The sequence below is a fragment of the Ciconia boyciana genome, chromosome 8 (assembly GCF_034638445.1).
Source record: "Ciconia boyciana chromosome 8, ASM3463844v1, whole genome shotgun sequence".
NCBI lineage: Eukaryota > Metazoa > Chordata > Aves > Ciconiiformes > Ciconiidae > Ciconia > Ciconia boyciana.
In genome coordinates this window covers 62,255,152-62,274,163 of record NC_132941.1, presented here as the reverse complement: position 1 = coordinate 62,274,163, position 19,012 = coordinate 62,255,152, and the positions used below count along the sequence as shown (strand labels likewise).

Sequence of the window (19,012 nt, the reverse complement as noted above, 5' to 3'; positions counted from 1 at the left end):
TGCAGCTCATTGCTCTTCCAGGATCAGAATAATCTTTGAAGGCATCATGCAACCACATTGTCCCCAAAAGCAGAAAATAAATGTTTCTAAAACCGGATGAATTTGCAACGCATTTCAGAAGTATCAAGCACATTTAGAAACTCAAAAAGGAGACTGATACAACACAGTTTTTATGCCCAAACATTTACATTAATTAATTTTAATTAATTAAACAGAGCAAATCCATTTTTCCATTGCTAGTAAATCACATAAAACAATGGCTTCAGTGAAGAAAAGCACACATGCCACCTACATTTGTAATATTAGCTTGTACAAAGCCTGTTCAAGTCCATCTCCCTATTTTCACCGGCCTAATTAACGTTCCTCAGCCGGGCACCCAGTGGAAGAACTCGATAACCGCCTTCCCGGGGTTCCTGTCTCTACCGCAGTGTCAGGAGCAGCTTTCCCCGGCTCCAGAAGCTGGGATCCTACTGAAAATTAAATGAACCCCATCTTTTATTTATAGTCCCTCTCTTACGCAGTACAGTATTAGCATGCAGCTCGGAAGAGAATTCCGTTGCTCCAAATTTTGCTATTTTGTCAAGTGCCGTAGCACCGACATGCTTTTAAGGCTTTTCTATCTCTCCGAGATAGCTTTCTTTCATTAGAAAAAGGACTAATGCTGGCATTTGCCCACACTGTGGGTGTTATTTCAAACGGGTGGCGCGCAGCGACGAGCCCGCCCACGACTCGCCGCTCCCCTCTGTGTCAGCCTTTGCTCCCCGTGGGAGGGCGGGAGCCGGGACGGGGGGTGGGCGAGGGGCTCTCCTCAGCCCGCACCCGCCGCCACCCCCGAGGGCCGAGCTTGGGCAGAGCCCGCTGCTCCCGGAAGGCAGGCTCCGGGCACGGCCCCTCCCGCTAGCGGCCCCAGGGCCCGCCGCCGCCGCGGGCCCGGGCTGCGGGCGCTACCTCAGGAGGGACTCCCGCCACCCCACGGGGCGCCGCCCCACCCGCGCATGCGCGGAGCCCCCGCCCCGCCGCCTTCCGCAGGCGCCTTGCGCCCGGCGGCGGTCGGTGACGGTTGGCGGTGCCGCCTCAGTCGCTGCGCGGTTCCGGCCGCGGCCTCGCCATGGCGAGCGGCTGCGCGGCGGAGGAGGCGGCCGGCCCGTCCGGCGGCCCGCGGGAGCCGTGCTGTGTGGCGGCGGGGTGCTCCTGGCCCTGCGTGCCGCCGGACGGCCTGGCCCGGGCGGTCTGCCTGCGGCGGGGCGCGGGCGGTGGCGAGGCCAGGTGAGGGCGACGGCGGAGGGGACCGCGTCGCCCTGCCCCGCCCCGCTAGCTCTCCTCAGGCGGCTGCGGCCAAGCGGGCGGCGTGAGGGGGTGCCGGGCTGGGCCTGGGCGGGAGGGCGGGCGGCGGGGCGGGAGCGGGCCTGGCGGGGCAACGCGGCCGTGGCGCTTCCCCCCGCAGCACCGAGGCCGTCGTCGTGGAGAGGCGGGCGGGCGGCGGGAGCGAGGCGCCCTGCGTGCTGCACCTGGAGTGCCGGCCTGCTGGCGCCGGGGAGATGGTCTCCGTCGGCATCCTGAGCGAGGCCCGGAACATGGAGGTGTATGTCGGCGAGGAGTACTGCGGGACCGGCCGGGGCGAGAGCCTGGGCGCCGCCCGGCCCCCGGGGTGAGTGGCGGCCTTTGGCCGCGGCCCTCGCGGGCACCGGGGGCTGCCTGGAGCGGGAGGCGGACGTCGCCTCGTGGCGGGTGTCGGGGGGGCGGGAGGGTTTGCTCCTGGGTCCACAACGCCGTCTGGCCCTTCTCTTACTGGCGACATCGTTCTTTGTCTGTGTATCTGTAAAGTGCTCCTACTGGTAAAGACCTGATGACTGCACCACGAAAGCCACCCAGTTTGGTCTTTCTTGAAGGTCTGTGCAAAACTGGTGAACGGGCATAGGCACCGCAGTCGCCTGGGATAACCTCGATGTGCTCGTAGTTACTGGTGGCTTGCACAAATGCTGGCTCTTTAATAAAGATATAAGGCTGCAGTTCTGCTAGTTACCTTTTTGTTCTTTTGTGATTAGTGAAACGTTTAAGTCAGTGAGTTATAAAGTGCTACTCTGAAATTCTGTTGTGGAAGACTACAGAAGGAGTTAGGACAGGTGCAACTCTTCTGTATTGTTTAATCTTTCTGGACAACAGATCTGCTTGTCTCTTCAGCAAATCTCTTTTAGCTGATCTTTACCAAAAGATCTCTTGTCTCTTTGTTACACAGTCATCTCACACTTTAAGAACAAGAGAGAAAATAAAAAAAGAAGGATTTGTTTTCCCCTTCAATACTTCCTTCTGTGCTTTGCCAGGGGAATTACAGCAATGTCTTCTCTTTTGTTTTTAAGTCATTACATGGCACATCTGCTGCTTAATTAGGTAAATAAAAACAGCCGACTCAGAGCCTCAGCGAAGATGTGTGAATAACGTACTGAACCTCAAAAGCTTCTCTAGTCGATAATGTACGTACACATACAAATCCTTTTTTACATACGTATCCGATAAGATTCAATACAAGTTGAATATACGTGTTAAAACTGCTATACCACATTAGAAATATGTTCCAGTCAGTCTTGTTTCTTACCTGTTTACTGATACAGTGTATTTCTACTAAAGAAAAAAGTACTTTATGTAGTGATGTCACAGCTCGTTTATTTTATTTTTCTAGTGAAACTGAAAAGGTTACTTTATATAAAAAGTACCTTAAGTTCGAATGCCCTGCAACTTCCTGTAGAATTAAGGTAGGGAGTTGAACAGAATTGTTTTATTTTTCTTTGTATTTTTAATCACTTAACTGACTAAATTGCATTGCTCTTAGTCAATTTATTGTTATTATGCATTTCATCACTTCATATATGCATTTCATCACTTCATATAATCACTTAATCTGTTAGGTGGTACTTTGTCTTGATAGCAGAGTTCTCCTTTTAAATCTGTATCCCAGTTTTCTTTTTATGAAGACTTTATATGAGAAAGATAACCTCTTAGAGAGAAAAAAAACTTCATAAACGAGATAAACTGCAAATAATAAACAGTTGCTACATAATTAGAACTGTTAACTTTGATGTGGTTAAATAACCTTATGAAAACCTATACGGCCACTGCTTTTTAAGTGCTTAGAAGATCTAGGCCTGATTTATCTTTGGGTCATGCAGGCACCTCTGCTCCAGTCAGAATTTTCTGAAGAGTGATAGTAAGGAGAAATCAACTTAAATTTCCCGGAAAAGAGTTCAGCTTTGTTTTTCCCAAGACTTAAAGAATAATGCATTGTCCCATACATACAAAGAAAACGTGAAACTATTTTTTCTAACCAAAAATTTTTTTTTTCCTTCTTGCAATAGCTGCTCTCCATTGGTGAGAAACAGAGAGTACTCATCAGTAAAATAACTGTAGAAGTGAAAACAGTGTCTGCAAAACTAGCAACTGATGTTCCTTCACTAGGCTCAAGCATAGATCTAGACAGAGTGCAAACTATAATGGAATCTATGGGATCTAAGTTGTCTCCAGGTGCTCAGCAACTCATGGACATGGTCCGATGTCAGCAGAAAGTAAGTCACTGTGCTTTTCTGTAAGCATAACTAGTAGTGATCTGTGACCTTACCTTCTGTAACAGTTAAGCGTGTTCTAAACTGATTTGGTGGAAGAGATTTTTTTTTTTTTTAAACCCAAACTTGCTGCTGTTTTAAATCTGGTTTAGTTATTGCCACCCTTAAATAAGGAGTGCAGTGAATAAAGATTGTGCACTCAAGGAATCGCTGTGCATACACCAAGTCCAGAGTTAAGAACTCCGTATCATCAGTTTAAACTTCACTGCCACCCTACTCTCCTTTTGTTCGTTTCCTTTGTCATTGCTTGTCAAGTATGGTGGGCATGTTCCCTGTAATGTTTGGGGTGTAGGTAGATGGGCTGGTTTGTCTCCTTTATTGTTATTAAAAGCATGTCACCCTCGACTAAAGGGAACGTGCTCTTTCACAGCATTTATTTGATTTAGATCCTAATCCTGCAAAGTAGGCTATTTCAATAGAATCCTGAATCCATCTGATGTGAATAATGTTCAGTCTTGGGGACACAGCATGGTAAAAATGAAGTCAGTAAAACTGTTTTGTTACTTAGAGACTGACAAGATAATGTGCAGGGAAAAGTCTTTTCCTGTGCTTTTCCCTGAGAATATAATTCAGAACTACTTTTAAAATCTTTACATCCCACTAGTAGAATGCTGAGTAATAAAGTATCTATTGCTATTATTGTGTAATTTCCAGTATATTTTAACGGTTAAATATTAATCGTATTGTTTTTCTTCCCATCAGAACAGTTTACCCCTTGGAGACAAACTTAATTGGATCTTTGGGAAAAATTCAGACTTTGGAGGCGACCGTGCAATAGATGGATTGCGCAGTGCAGCTATTCAGACATCACTAGATCAATCAGCCAGTGAACCTTTGCCTGTTAAAAATCATTTAACAAGTGAAACAGTATGTGAAGACTTAATAAGTCGTGATCTGAACATGCAGGCACCTGAAAGAGGGAATACTTCTCATTCTAAAAGACTTACTACTCAGCAAAATAGAGTTGACCTCAGAAATGATTTTAAAGTCGTGGGATCTTTGCATATGCAGGAACAAGTGAGCGAAACCACAAGTGTAGCTAATCCACAGGTGCTCCTTCCTTTTCTTCAAAACTTATGCAGTCAGGTAAATCATCTTCGGCTAAAAGATGGCGATAAGCATTTTGGTAAAAATGCAGTGACTAAAGAGGAAGGCATTCAGTGTGTTGGGTAAGTTAAATTTGGTATGCTTACTAAAGGAGTAGTTTGACTATTTACTGACAAGTGTAAAAAAATAGAAAACATAACGTAAGCATTTTATTCTCAACAGCAATAGTGAATCTTAAAATATGTGGCTTTGAAGGCTGTGTGGCAACGAACATGATTACAATTAATTTTTCAGATGAGCTGCTTGAATATAGGAGTTTTTTCAGGAGAAATCACATCACCTGTTCTTACTAAACTGTGTCTTTTGCCTCCGTTTCACCTTTTATGATTTCAAAAAAAGTATGGTCTTTCTGCAGTTTCATATACATTTAGTTTGTCTTTCTTGTCTGTTATTACATTCTCATTTTGACTACTTCTACCTCCTAAATTCTTATCTCTTCCTTTTTTCGCACTGTGTGCCACGATCTTTCTGCTGTACTTGGTGTATCTCATCCCACTGATCTTTCCTGTCTCTCCTCATTTGTTGGCATTTACAGTGCAAACTTCACAGTAGTAGGGCACTTACTTCGATACCTAAGAAACAACAGTGGAAATGGTGAGATGTAGGACTGTAGCGTAGGAATCCCAGTTCTAATAGAGCCTGAATATCTCCAGCTCCTGGGGAAGTGCAGTATTTTTAAAGAATGCAGATGCAAAAATAAAGAATTACATAGTTTGTATAACTCTTGAAACACTTCAGCTGAGAAGAATAAAGCCTGCCATACTGAGAGAATTTGAGCTCTGTGTATACTGTTGAGTTGTGTGGCTTTTGTTATACATAACTAAGCTGTCTAATGCGTAATTGAGCCTTTGAAAAAATAAGGTTCAAAGAAGATGACTGCATACCCTAGCATGTTTATAAAAAAATTCTGAGATTTAAAACGTGGCAGGCAGGCAAGGTATTTTACTTGTGCTAAAAACTAATACCATCCAAATTTTATTGTCTAATAAATGACATTTTATATTGAAAAGAAGTTCAAGTGCCCAGATGTCTGTCATGCCCCTTGTCATATAAGAATAAGTATAACCTATTTCTTAATTTGCTTTTTTCACAGAGTAGAACAACAGCCTATTTGCTCCTACTTGGAAAAGATGATCTCAAAAAATATGGATCTGATGGAGAGAAAACTAATGGACTATATTGATCGCCAAATCCAGGCTCTTCAGACACATATAGATAATAAAATGGTTCTCTTGATGGACTTGGTTCAGAACTCAAAGCCAAACAAAATTTCACAAGCGCACTATGGTTCTAATGAGGGGCTCTCTAATGGAGAGAGGTAGATGTATATAGATAGAGGGCTTCAATGTAAGTAAGGGCAATTACACTTTACAAAGCTTAGTATTTATGGAGTTATAACTGTAAAGAACCTCAGTGTTGTTGACTTGCATTTTGTTACTGTAATTCTATCCAGTATTGTACACAGTTTTATGAAAGATCTTAAGGATGTGTGTGTTTTGCTAAATATAAGAATTTTGTATGCCCTTTGCGGCTTATTTATTTAAAGAGCATTGCTAAAAGCCATATGAAACACAGTTTCCCAGTTTCAGTTTGAACAATGGAGAAGTACTCTAAATAAACTGAGTTACAGCTTATCTTTTTACCTACATGTGATCAGTTGACTTCTTTGTTGTCTTGATTTTTGATGTGTAACGTATTACCAGTAGAACAAAATGCAGTTTCTTTGTGCTTTTGGTTTATTTTAATGGCAATCCTGTTGAAGATGTTTATTGCTCCATCTGTAAGAGGAAGGGTGGTACTGGCGTTGCTTAACGTGGACTGTTTAAGGAGTCGGGTTTAGAGAGACAGGCTAACTTGAACCCCAGCCTGGGTTCTTTGAAAGCCTTGCTGGCTGTACAGGCACCTAAGTTAGGAATCTAGGCTCCTTAAGTGATATCTAAAACAAGACTGTCATTATAAATGTCATTTCCCCTCCTATATTAATTGAGCAATGCAGGAACAGCTGAAACGAATGTATACGTAGCAGAGTTGTATTTATCCATGTTTGATTATCCTAAGAAATGTAAGTACTTCATTTGTGGTTCCTCTCAAGGGGACCTCGTTGCCAGACAGAACATGCTGGGGTAGGAGCTGCTGTGTTTCACCGACCTTAGGCCAGAGAAGTAGCCTTATTGCATCATATTTACTTTAACCTGTTGGGATCAGTTCTGCTGTCTTTTGGGGAGGTAGAACTGTGACTCGAAGTTCCTCTTTTGGGGAAGGTCAAGCTTCATACTTCATTCTGTTTATTGCTCTTTGAATTCTGGGGTGCACCATTTAACTGGGACTGTATGGGGACTTCATGGTAAACTCTTAAGTTGGGTGTGGAGACACTGGTTGTATTCGGTGTTTTAAAATGCACTGAGCAAAAGCTATTGATGGGGAAGCAAGTGTTGACTGAACAAGCAGCATAGGCACGTACAATCCAGTATCTTTATCTAGTCTACCTAATATTTTCTTCTTCAGGAAAACTGATGTTTTTTGGAGACTGTCAGATCTTGATGATAGCAACCCACAGGAGTAGATTTTGGAGAGGATAATTTGCTTTGAACAGACATCTCACAGTTGTCCCTCAGCTTAACTCATGCCAGGTGCAGTTTCAAAGTTATTTGAAAAGATAAAAAGATAATTTTTTTTTGAAGAAGGACCTAAATTATCTTGTACTTTACACCTGTAAAGTTAGTTTTTAGATGCTTTCTAAGAAACCCTGAGGTAGACACTTGTATTCTTTTTCAACTCAGTGATTTAAGATACAGTGCTAGGTCGAGAGTTTTTTTTAATTACAAAAAAAAGTTGAAATATGTTTCCAAGCATTGTTGTATGTCAAGGCTGTTAGTTTATTTAATTTTTTTTTTTATTTTTTCGGTCTGGGTATTTTCCCTCTCCCCTCTTTGGATGACAAATCTGAATAGAAGTTGACACAAATTCAAAATATGCTGACATTGTTAATATGAGCTCTGGATTTTTTGGTAGCCATATCCTGTTTGGCGTTTGTGATATTTTAGTATCACACCTACCACAAGGATAATATTTGAAAGCAGGACCACAAATGAAAGAGTGTAGAAGCTGTATTGTTGTAGGCTCTGGGTTCCTTCAGCATCTACTTTAGTGAGGGATTCTGTGTAGAGAAAAAAGAAGGTGGGAAGTTTTGAATTCCACGTCACTTCAGTTAAAATTAAATACGCATTTTTTCATGTATTTTGGTTCTGAGGAGTTGACCCACACCCACTGCAAATTCTGAATCCGTAGTACGGAAGAGTTGTAAAAATTGGTAATAACACAATTGTGCAGAAGAGCATCACAATGTTAACAAATTCTTTGGTATCGCTGCAGCCAAGTGCTGTCATTACCTTTAGCCATATTGCTGATGCAAAGCTGGGCAAAAAAGAAACTAGGTGTTCCAGTTCTAACCCTGTCCCTTCTAATGGTTTACTAGCTGGTCCTTGGTGTAAAACTCACTATTTTTCTGTAAATCGTGCAGGATAATATGAGAATTAATCTGTTTTATGACACTTTGAGTGGGATCTATTTGCACTTGAATCCCTTTCACATTACGGATGTGTCCAGTTTCTAGCATATGGATGCCAAATCTTTCCCTATTGAAATAAATGGGAACATGTTTAAAATGCTGCTAGAGTTCAAAGAGGTTAATAATTATTTAAAAAGGGAAGAAAATGTTTACTAGTATTAAGAGCATGATTAATGCTAAATACTTCTTAGATCTGACACCTGAAAGCGTGTGGCACAACATGCTTTTCTTGGGTGAAGCTTTGCACTCAATAAAAGTGGGAACAAAGGGTGTAGTGGGAGTTACAATACAAGCCCTTTAAAATAGCTTTTCCATATTTTGCAGTCTGTTCTGCATTAGCGCTCAGTACTCATCTGGACCACTGTAGAGCAGACTGCAAATTGTGCTAAAGAGTATGTCAGATGGGGGCACTAAAGCTTAGTTGTCTTATAAATAGCTTTGCAGCTCGAAGTTAAAAGCATGGTGCTTTTGATTTCTGCTCCGGTGTCTGTTCTCTCCATATTTATGTTCTAATAGGCAATACATACATCTATGTTTATCATCTGGCATAGCTTTTCTGTAGTACCAACAAATAAAACTGAGTGAAATTGAGTGGACTGTTAGAAGATAGACAGGTTATAACGAAGCTTGACTACACTTTGGAATGTGTTTTTTAAGTAGTCTGTGGCTTGGTCCCTATGTATGGTATGCTTCATCAAAAAATGTCACATTTGAAAATCTGAAATCTCTTGCCATTCGTAACTTTTCCTGAATACATAGTCAGATCCTGCATACACTACTTTTGTTACTAGGAGCGAGTGCTTCTTTTTCTACTTCAAAGAACACGCCTTAATCCAAAAGGCCGTCAGTCTGTTGGCGTCTGTGATCTCACAAAACACCAACTTCTGTTGAACCTGTTGCTCTGATGCCACGTTAGCTCAGTACTCGTGTACCTCACTTATTTCATTAGTGGAATGAAGGTAATGGATTTACACTGAGGAAGAGCTTAACCAGGTTCTTGATTTACGTACTCCTCTTACCTAAGTGATCAGCAGACCTGAGATCTCTTTTCAGGCGGATGGGACCTACTACGGTATTAGTTTTCCATGTGTACGAAGAAATAGCTCTCTTTTGCCTGGAGATACAGCCTTCGGTACAGCGAGAGTTTGTATTGTTGCTGTCACAAATTAAAATATCACACTGGAGATAAACTGATGGAAAGCTCCGCAGGAACCTGAAGGCATTAAATTTGAATCTTCCATAGTGTTTGAGTGGTGGGTAGGTTACCACGGTGTCATCTTTTTTGCAGCTGCAACAGAATTTACAGATCTGTTGAAGTAGTCCACATAAAATAATCACTCTTGCTAACTACTATTGACTAACCACAGCATTTAACTAGGGCATTATTTTTACATGTGGGCGTACAATGATGTGGGTTTTTTTCCTTTCCCCGGTGCAATGTAGTGCTTGCTTTTCCTAGCTCTGTTTATGTAATGCCTTTAAATTTCTATGAAATTTAGCTTCCAACCACAGTCTACTAAAGCAGATAAGTGGAAGAGAGACAAAAATAAAAGAACTATGGCTGACATTTAGGTCATATTTCCTCACATACTAGGAGACAGTCATAAAATAGTTTAGAGTCTTACCCACTTCTGATTAAGTCATATGTTAGCGATCCAAAATCAGGTTGTGGAGATGCTATACAGGTATCGACAAACACCAAAAGATTTGGGTCGGTGGAGTGAAGACTGACTTCAGCAAAAAGAGTTTGGTTCAAGTCTACATAATATGGGGACTGACGTATGGGCTTGGAGAATGAAGCAGAGTCATAGAATGACATGCTAACGTTGTATCTTCCCACAGCGGTTGCGTTTTGGATTATATTATTTTTAGTCACGTAAATGACTTCTAAGGTTGAATTGTTTTCCATTTTGCATTTTGCAATAATCTGTATGCTCTTTTGACGGGTGATAATGTTGCCCGTTGCAGAGAGAGAGATGATGTTGGTGTAAGTGATGCTCTGACCTTCTTCCTGTAAAGGGAATCATATGAAGTGCTGAGTTGTGATTATATGAGCAGTGCACTTGAAAGCAATTGTACTAAAGTTATGAAGCCGCCCAGCTATACTTATCAGAGGCTCAAGATACCTTTGAAATGTGAAACAGGTTGCAACCAAAAAAACATTATCAACCCTCCTCCTGTTTTTTCAAAACACTGAACCAACCCATGCAGCAAGAAGGTTAAGGAATACCGCACAGAGTGTGGAAAGTACTGAAGCTACGCTTCAGTCACCCTTATCAGAACAATGCTATGAACTAGCTCTTGGGAACCTTCATATCTTAGGGTTTTTCCCCTTTTCTTGTGTCTCCAGCATAAGTGCCAGCTGTATCACTCGCAGGGAATGTCTAAGTTACACACCTAATGCTGTGCTACTTCTGACAACCTGGGTTGGAGAGGGAATGAAACGTTTGGGGTTAATTTGTGTGGATTCTCCTGGACTTCCTTTCAAGGGCTCACTGATCATTGGCTTCTTAAAGAGGAGAAATGTTCTTTCTACTTCAAGACTGGAAACACGCAATTGGATGCGCTGAGTGAAAGTAAATCTTAGCTTATTCACATGCTATTCATAAACTGCTTTTACAAGCTCTTGTCATTCATAAGCTATTGTTAGCTTTACATAACTTTTTTCCCCCTTTACCTTTTTCATTGTTCCACAGCTGGCTAATGGGAAGGAAAAGATCACCGAGTTTGTTATAACCGGACTGCAAGATGGATCATTCAGCTGTAGGCGAGTTTCATTATAACCAAGGGAGGCCAGGTAAGACTTGCTCAGAACAATTTTCATGCTAACTGAAGAGCATGTAAGGAACACTGCCATTGAAAGAGAAATTAGAAAAAAACACAGAACAAAAAACGTTACCACAAACTGTGCTGCGGTCATTTCTCAGTTGGTCTAGATCCTTGAACCTGTTGCATGGTTCTTGATTTGTCAGTCTGAAACGGCTCATGCGCGTTTGAGGTCATGCAGAAGTCAGAACAAAATTTCATGTTCGACTTCAAAAATGTTGGATAAGCAAAACCATGTAAAACTCATGCTGAAAGTTTGATTTTTAAACCCAATAACACAGAACAAATTGCAGCCTTTATGAAAGGGAAAAGGAATCAAAGTGCTAGTGCAGAATGGTGGGTGAGGAAATTTATTTATGGCACACAGTGAGGCTTTAGAGACTCCTTTTCCACCTCGGTTAATGAGAAGATGGGCAGGCAAACATATGGAACGAATAAAGACAATGGTCCAGCTCTGGGAGAAAGGAAATTACAACACACCTAAACCCTGTTTGACTAACCAGGGCAGACCATTTTTCTGAGTATCTCAGGGAACAAAAACATTTAAACTGACCAGTCAAAAAAAGTTTATCTTTACACCTCTAGGACAGTAACAATGCCTGCTTTCTCCAAAAGAAGGAAAAACCCAGACTTTCAGTGGTGCTGGCTAGAAAAAGGACCAAAAAGTGAAAGAACAGGCTTTCTTTCGCAGATGGGTCAGGTAGTAACTTATGCTGTGTAGGTGAGACTAATGTGGCATTTTTGTATGTAAAGAGGGTTAATGACTACCGAGAAAAAGGCTGAAATCCTCAGTACCAACCATCAGTTCTTTTCGATATTTATAGGGGAAGAGAAGAACCATATGTGAGAATAAGAAATCCTATTCCTATTCATGTAGCAAGTGTACTTACTGTCGGGCTCCACAGGACCTGGCAGCGGAGCACTGGTATACTGAGCAGAAAATCCTCTGTAGGAGTTGGCGTAGTCCGTAGACAACACAACTGTCATGACATTTGAAGAAGATTCAAACGTGGGCTGAGCACGACCACATACTTTTCCTATTAAGCCAGTGTTAGTGGTGAGGCCATCATAGACTGCTGTGAAGTCAAATTGGCAGTTTTGGTCTAGTTCCAGGCTGCAGACAGAGAAAAAATAATTACAGGGAAATCTGACTATAGGGAACATTGCTCATACTGGATAAAGGATCCAGTGCAGATAACGTGTCTGATGAATTCCAGTCAACTGAAGTAAAAGAATGGAGAAGAAAAGAACACATGAACAGACATTATTAAAACCAAATAAAACATGGAAAACCCTCAAAAGCAAGAAATGCTTAAGAAAAGGGTGATTCGGCTCCCATTGAAATAACAAACATTTTGCTATAGCTCTCAACAGAAGCTGGATCAGCTGTCTTTATAGCTCTGATGCCATATATATGGATTGCTACTTATTTACTAAAAATAACCACACCTTCAAATACATATTTTTATATATAATATATATAGTTATATGTAATTATATATTTTAATAGATATATAATTTATATTATATAATATATATAAACCTGTATCTTAAAATAAAGAGCTTTTAAAGTAGGGTTGACTTATGCGGCTCTCTGAAACCTCTTGTGTATGTCACCAGAGGAAGGCTCTTGCCCTTTTTACCAGTCTGCATGAGAGCTTACCTCGGTGCTTGCTGCCCTTGATGAAAAGCCCCAGCTGTACTGTGGTGGGTGGATACCTCCAGAACAACATCTCTGCTCCTGAATCAGCAGATGGACCCTGGCCAGGAGTGGCGAGAACATACACCACACTGCGCAAAGCTCATAATCTCAGAGGGTAGTGCTCAAGGTAACGATTTCCTATAGAATCCTATGCATCCCCTACTGAATTCTTATACAGCATTCTGCAGTCTGAATATCTCAAGAAATGTTCTTGAAGATACTGCCCCTTGAATTCCCTTGGTCTTGAGACTCTCCTCCATGCACACTGTCAACTGATGCAGGGAAAGTCAAAAAAAGGGCTACCAGCCCACTACATATGGGAGACCAACCCTGCTAAAGAGCAATATGGGTCAGGAAAGTCCATGCCAGTATGGTTTCGTTATACCAATGCATCTATTAGCATTTATACTTGGAAGTACTTAAGCCAGTGCTACGCTATCTTCTCTGCCCAACGGCCAGCAATACTGAGGAAGACATACTTTGGGCAGTATTTGCTTTATTCTTCTTTTGACCCTCCGTTCTAAATTGCGATTACACTGCATGTGATGGTTTTAAACATGTTGCTTATGTAGCGAAAGCTTTATTTATACTGATGGATTTAAATTCAGACCATTCAGACTAGCTTAAAATGGACCTACACCTCATGGCTCGTCACCTGAAATGCTTTCTGCGTATCACTGACTGGCAGTGCAGTAGCTATAGGGTAACGTATAGTGATGTGGAACACGTTGCAATTACTTTATTGTAAGAGTCAGCAAAGCACGTTTTAAAAGTGCATAGATGTTCTAAAAGTTTGAAAGCACTTCTGCTTCCTGTGTTTAAAGTAATGCCTTTAAACAGAATGAAAAAAGAGTAATAGAGCATTAGGACATTTACTCACAAAAAATCCTGGAATTGTAAGTTTATCTTCGAGTTTTTTGCTGTTTGTATGTGCCAGACGCAGTATGTAAATGCAGGGTAAGATGCTGGGTAGTTGGGGGTGGTAAATGTCCCATTGGGGCCAGTTAATTGTCCTCCACAATTTTCAATTTCTGAAATGAAGAGTAGATATAGTGGTAACAGTATATATAATGAGCCATAAAAAATAAACTAAAGATCTAAAGTTATGTAACTAGCAAGGTTGTTTCTTTAGGATTCCATTCTTTTGCAAATTATTAAAGGTACTAAAGACAGAACTTCTATAGAGAATTTCAGGTCAGGTGGATGTTACAAAATGAAGTCTATTGTCACTATGGTATATCTGCAAGGCACAGTGTAATGCCATCTGAGATGGCTGCAGGGGAGTTAGCCTTGATACTGTGAGCAATTTAGTTATAACTACATTTTGGGTAAATTAGGTGCCATCTTGAAAAACTGGTAATGAAGATGCTATACCAGCCAAAATAAGCCCCAAGAGACTTTGTATTAGAGAAATCTATGAGGCCTTGGTCATGATCTATATGGAAGTGCAAAATCTTCAAGTTTGGGAGATATTTTACTTGATAGACAAAGGCAAAATAAAATCATCATTGGAAACCTCAGAAAGACAAACGGAGATTAGAAATAGGGCACAATTTTTCAGCAGCAAAGTTAAACACTGGAGCAGCATAAACTAGGATGTGGTAACTGCTCTGTAAAATTGAAACTTTTAAGAGCTTAATACCATGCCGCTTGGATCAGCAGGAGCAAAGGGACTGGTCACAAGCTCAGACTGATTTTGTCCAAGCTATTCTTACATTTTAAGGAAAAAAAAAGTGAGGAGCTTGTTGAATAAAAACCCTTACTGACTTCAGTGACCTGTATGTACTTGGCAGGACTAGATGGTCATATTCTCTTTCTGGGTAAATGCTGTAATACTGAGCAAATTTAGTAGAAGCCTGTAAGTAAAAGTGGAGTCCCATAATGCTGCCTTTGCAATTGTTTTTCTGAGTAAAATGGCACTTTTTAGGCTCTCGAGCAAGTGCACTATTGTTTTGCTGCCTCCTTCCTTCCGCTGATTTTCCCCCATGCTATTCTCTAAGGGCTGAAGAACTGAGTGAGGCTAATTAAAGATTCTGTTAATAGTCTCTAATTGCTGTCCTAAACTTTCCCTTAATGGGAAACTTTCCCTTAATGGGAAAGTTTCTTTTAATGGTGCAATTCAAATGGTATTTAATGGCTGCATTAAGTTCTGACTTACTTGTTTCTGGTGAAAAGAAGTAGTAGAAGACAAAGAAGTTTCGTGCGAAAGCCATGGAGTTTGTTGTTATGTGAAAAGTTAAACTGTTTGAAGACGACTGAAGTACTGGAACTGCATCAGTGTTGTTACATACTTGTCCAAGAAGAGGCGAGTTAGTTGAGGGACCATCATATACTTTAATACTTTCTGTTTCACAGCTTGAAGAAGGAGCAAATCTATTTAAAAAACACAGTGAGAACTACTTAACCTCACGGATAGATATGCAGGCTCTTTGGAGTCCACAACACAGATTCAATACAGAGAAATATTTGTAGGCAATATTTTTCTGTGCTGTATTCTAATGGAATGAAAGAGTACAAAAGCATCTGGAGGAAATACTTACTTAAAAGAGGAGAAAATGAGCCTAATTTTTTTATTTGCATTCCTCTGAATTTGCCAGACGCAGTTTGCATTCGCATTTAGTTGAATCCTTAATGCTTTGTTGAGCTCCTGAAGTGAAGCACCACAGCGAGGTACACCTGCTGAAGAACAGCAACAACAAAAACCAGCTTGCAAGGATCTCTCTCAAGTTTTCTCTTGCATTAATGTTTCATCCTCCACTATGCAAAAAACTCTGGGACAGTCCATCATGGTACAGACATGCAAAATGTTGTACTATTTTTTAAATTTATATTACTGCAGTTTATGAAAGGATCAAATAGTAAAAGAACATTAGAAAATACTTTTAGTCCTCATTTTCCTAGTAGTAGAGAAAAGGGGAGTTAGGGCAACACATATCACAGATGAAGCCAATGGCAAAACTGGAAATGCCAAGGGATACAGGACACCTCAGCAACTCTCTTTGGCAAGGCTGGTCACCACAAGCACCTCAAGCGTCCTGTCTTCCCCCTACCTTGAGTTCCTAGAGAACATTGAATCCAGTTCTAAGGTTCAGCCCTTTACTTAAAAGCATTTGGGAACCTATGCCCAGGGAATCAAAAAGACTTTTCAGATTTGAGCTTCTAAAGGACTATGTGTAGGATTACTGTATATTTACTGCTGCATACAATTCTGATCCTCCGTCTCTAAAAGGGTACTGCTAAAGAGGAGAAACTTCAGAGAATGGCAACAAAGATGATCAAAAGTTTATAACAGCTTCCAGACAAAGAATAAGTAAACGAACTGAAGCATGTCAGGTCTGAAAGAGGAGAACTAGGAGAGAAAAGAGGTGCTAGAGGTCTATAAAATGATGGAGAGGGTTAATATGAGATATTATCTTCCAATACAGTAACTCAGTGGCCTGGAATGAAACCAGTAAGTTGTGGTTTTGAAACAAACAAAAGGAACTGGTTCTTTGCACATGGATCTTTGCTGCAGGGTGATGTGGATGGTAAAAGTAAAACATAAAACAGGTCAAATCCATGAATTAAAAAGCCTTTAGTAACTATTAAACACAAAGGTAGCCCTTCCTCTCTGTTTCGGAAGTCCTGAACTACGTTTGTTGGTGACTGGGAGAGTATTCTGGGGAAGTATTATGCAGGCTTGTATCCGTATTCTTGCCTGAGCATCCTCCGTTGCCTGTTACTGGGTTCAGGATGCGGGGCTAGCTGGACTTTGACTCGGTTCTCCTTTGAAAAAACACAAACCAACAATGGCTGACGTCGCTAACATCACTTAATGAATGTTAATAAGCTGCGAAGTAGTTGCGGTATAGGAAACTTTAGGAAAAGTTTATAATCCAGTTTGAGCATAACATCTCCTTACTACTTTAATATTAATCTAAAAATAATGGTCTAAAACAGCAGGAAGAATTTCCTATATAGCGTATGCAGTCCTAGATAAAAAGGTCAGGCTTTCTGATGAACTCCAGAGGGAAAAGAAAGGTTTAGGAGAGCCCTTTCTTGTCACATATGAAACCTCCCAATTGTAAGAGCATTACAAGGTCAGCTTTGCCCTACCCTCCCTTTGCATCCCTCTGGACTCTTCTGTAGCCAGGCACCACTGGAGCAGCTCTGCAGCAATACTTCATTATCCTACAGTAGCTACCCACCATTAACGAGGTTAATTGCTGATTTGAACACAGAATGGTGATCTCAAATCGAGCAACAAATGATTATCTATCGCTTCTGATTGAACCAAAGGAAAAATGAACAAATCTCTTTTAAAAGGCAACCGTTTCCCAATTAAGTCACTTTATTCCTGTTACTCTAATACAGTATTAATTTATAAATGCAAATTTCCACTCCAGAGTGACATATCTTCAAAATCAAGTTCTTAAGTTAAAAATTTGCCATAGGGAGTCATATATTGCAATTTTTTTTGTTATTTACCATTTTTAACACTTGCTGGCACGTTCAGGTGTTACTATTGTGCAGCAGTACATTAAAATAAGATGCACTTTTAGAGATATGTTTAACATTTTTCCCTTCAGTTGCCTATAAAATACATATTGTGCAAAAATTAATAAAATTTCACAGATGAAGAAAAGACTAGGTTTCCATACCCGTGGATTGTATTGAGTTGTCTTCAGCAAGAGCTAGAGCAGCTACAAGAGGCAGGAGGAGGAACTGCCTGAGCACCTGCATTTTGATGGCAGCTGGGGAGGTTGGGCTTTTCTAACTTTTATACCTCCTGCTATTTCATAATCCTCTTGTATTACATGGTATCACAGACAGAGGGCTTAATCTCTCAGTTACTGTTTCTTTTTTAACAGATATAAATGAGAAAGTAACAGCTGTGCCCATTTTTTTAACGTGTACTGCATGGAGTAAGTTTAACTGTGCTTTCATCAGCTCTCGTGGGTTCAAAGCACATTTTTCAGTTGATTTCATCGTCTGTTTGAGTGTGTTGACATGAGCAGGAATGTTCTGGAAGGGACTGAGAGACTCCCTTGGGAGACGCATTCAGCAGTTTGCTCTTCGCACTGGTCAGCAGGAGCTTGGTTTTTCCTGCCTTCATTTTGACACCTATCCCTTTAGCTTATACTGGGCAAATCATTCCCTGTCCTTGCTGAGGATTCCTCAGGTTGTAAAGTGCAACTATTGTAACAGAGCTCTCATGAATAATAATTTCCTATTGCTGAAACATTCATGGATGAACAAGGCCAGATTCATGTTAGTCACAGACTGAAAGGAAGAAGATTGCGCTGCAACCACTTTGCAGATAAAACTTTCTTAGTCCCACAGTAGAAGCTACAAAGCTTTCCTTCCCGAAGTAAGGAGACAAGCACAGTCCCAAGAGCCTCAATTCCTTCTAGCACGAGTCTAATGAGTATCTGTTCCAATATATTTATGCTACTTTGTCTGTCTTTCCATAAGGACCAAAGCTCTTGAAATCCAGAGTACTTCTTACTGCAGCAGCGTATACCCAATCTTTACAGCTTCTAGACGTTCTGATAGTGCCAGTGCCACAGATGTGCTATTACCCTGACCTTGGTTCGGTGTGGTACCTGCATGGTGTGTGAAGAGCCAGGGTTTGCAAAGGACCCTGGCTGTGTGGTTCTTTCCAATACAGACTGCAGGTATCCCACAGCTGTGCAAACAGGTCTTCTTTCAAGTTTACTAGAAAAGTCAAATAGCAATGCAGACCTTGAAACACATCCAGGTACTTTTCTTTCATAAAAACAATTTTTTTGTACAAAACTGTTTTTTTCTTTCTTTTAGAAACAAACTGAAATATGATGCATCAGTAATGATCCTATATTTCTCATCTCAGACCTATGGCTTCTTTAAAACAATTCTCTCTGATTTTTAACTCACTGTAAGGATTTTGAATGCAACTCTGTCTTCATGACAATGTACTTATACTGCCTTTAAACATGGAGGCATTGAATACATGTATAAAGATGCAGGATAGCATTTGAATTCCCTTTAGCTTCTGGAAACGCTAAATTTGCATTTACTCTGTATAGCCTTTCATTTCTTAAACCCACGCACATACTTGCAAGGCATTTTCAAATGCTAACATCCATTTTGTATGCAGTTAATGCATGAACTGGTGTGTGGAGCCCTGCCAATCAATGCTGTGTCCATCAGAACCGAGAAAAAAATGCCTGTGGC

At 40.9% G+C, this 19,012-nt stretch overlaps 2 protein-coding genes across 2 annotated transcripts; one reads left to right on the top strand and one right to left on the bottom strand.

Moving 5' to 3' along the window:
* The first annotated feature begins 985 nt into the window (after positions 1-985).
* C8H10orf88 (chromosome 8 C10orf88 homolog) lies at positions 986-6,361 on the top strand. Its single transcript, XM_072871230.1, has 6 exons — positions 986-1,266; positions 1,445-1,648; positions 2,678-2,750; positions 3,351-3,557; positions 4,317-4,783; positions 5,815-6,361. Exons 1-6 carry the CDS (start codon positions 1,109-1,111, stop codon positions 6,041-6,043), a joined length of 1,338 nt encoding a protein of 445 aa, XP_072727331.1. The 5' UTR covers positions 986-1,108; the 3' UTR covers positions 6,044-6,361.
* A 1,344-nt stretch (positions 6,362-7,705) lies between these two features.
* Positions 7,706-17,539, bottom strand: CUZD1 (CUB and zona pellucida like domains 1). The gene is made up of 9 exons (XM_072870808.1): positions 17,458-17,539; positions 15,358-15,493; positions 14,976-15,190; positions 13,698-13,848; positions 12,006-12,229; positions 10,967-11,139; positions 9,915-10,300; positions 9,309-9,577; positions 7,706-7,878 (listed from the first exon to the last, which is right to left on the bottom strand). Exons 1-9 carry the CDS (start codon positions 17,537-17,539, stop codon positions 7,706-7,708), a joined length of 1,809 nt encoding a protein of 602 aa, XP_072726909.1.
* Between the last annotated feature and the right edge of the window lie 1,473 nt (positions 17,540-19,012).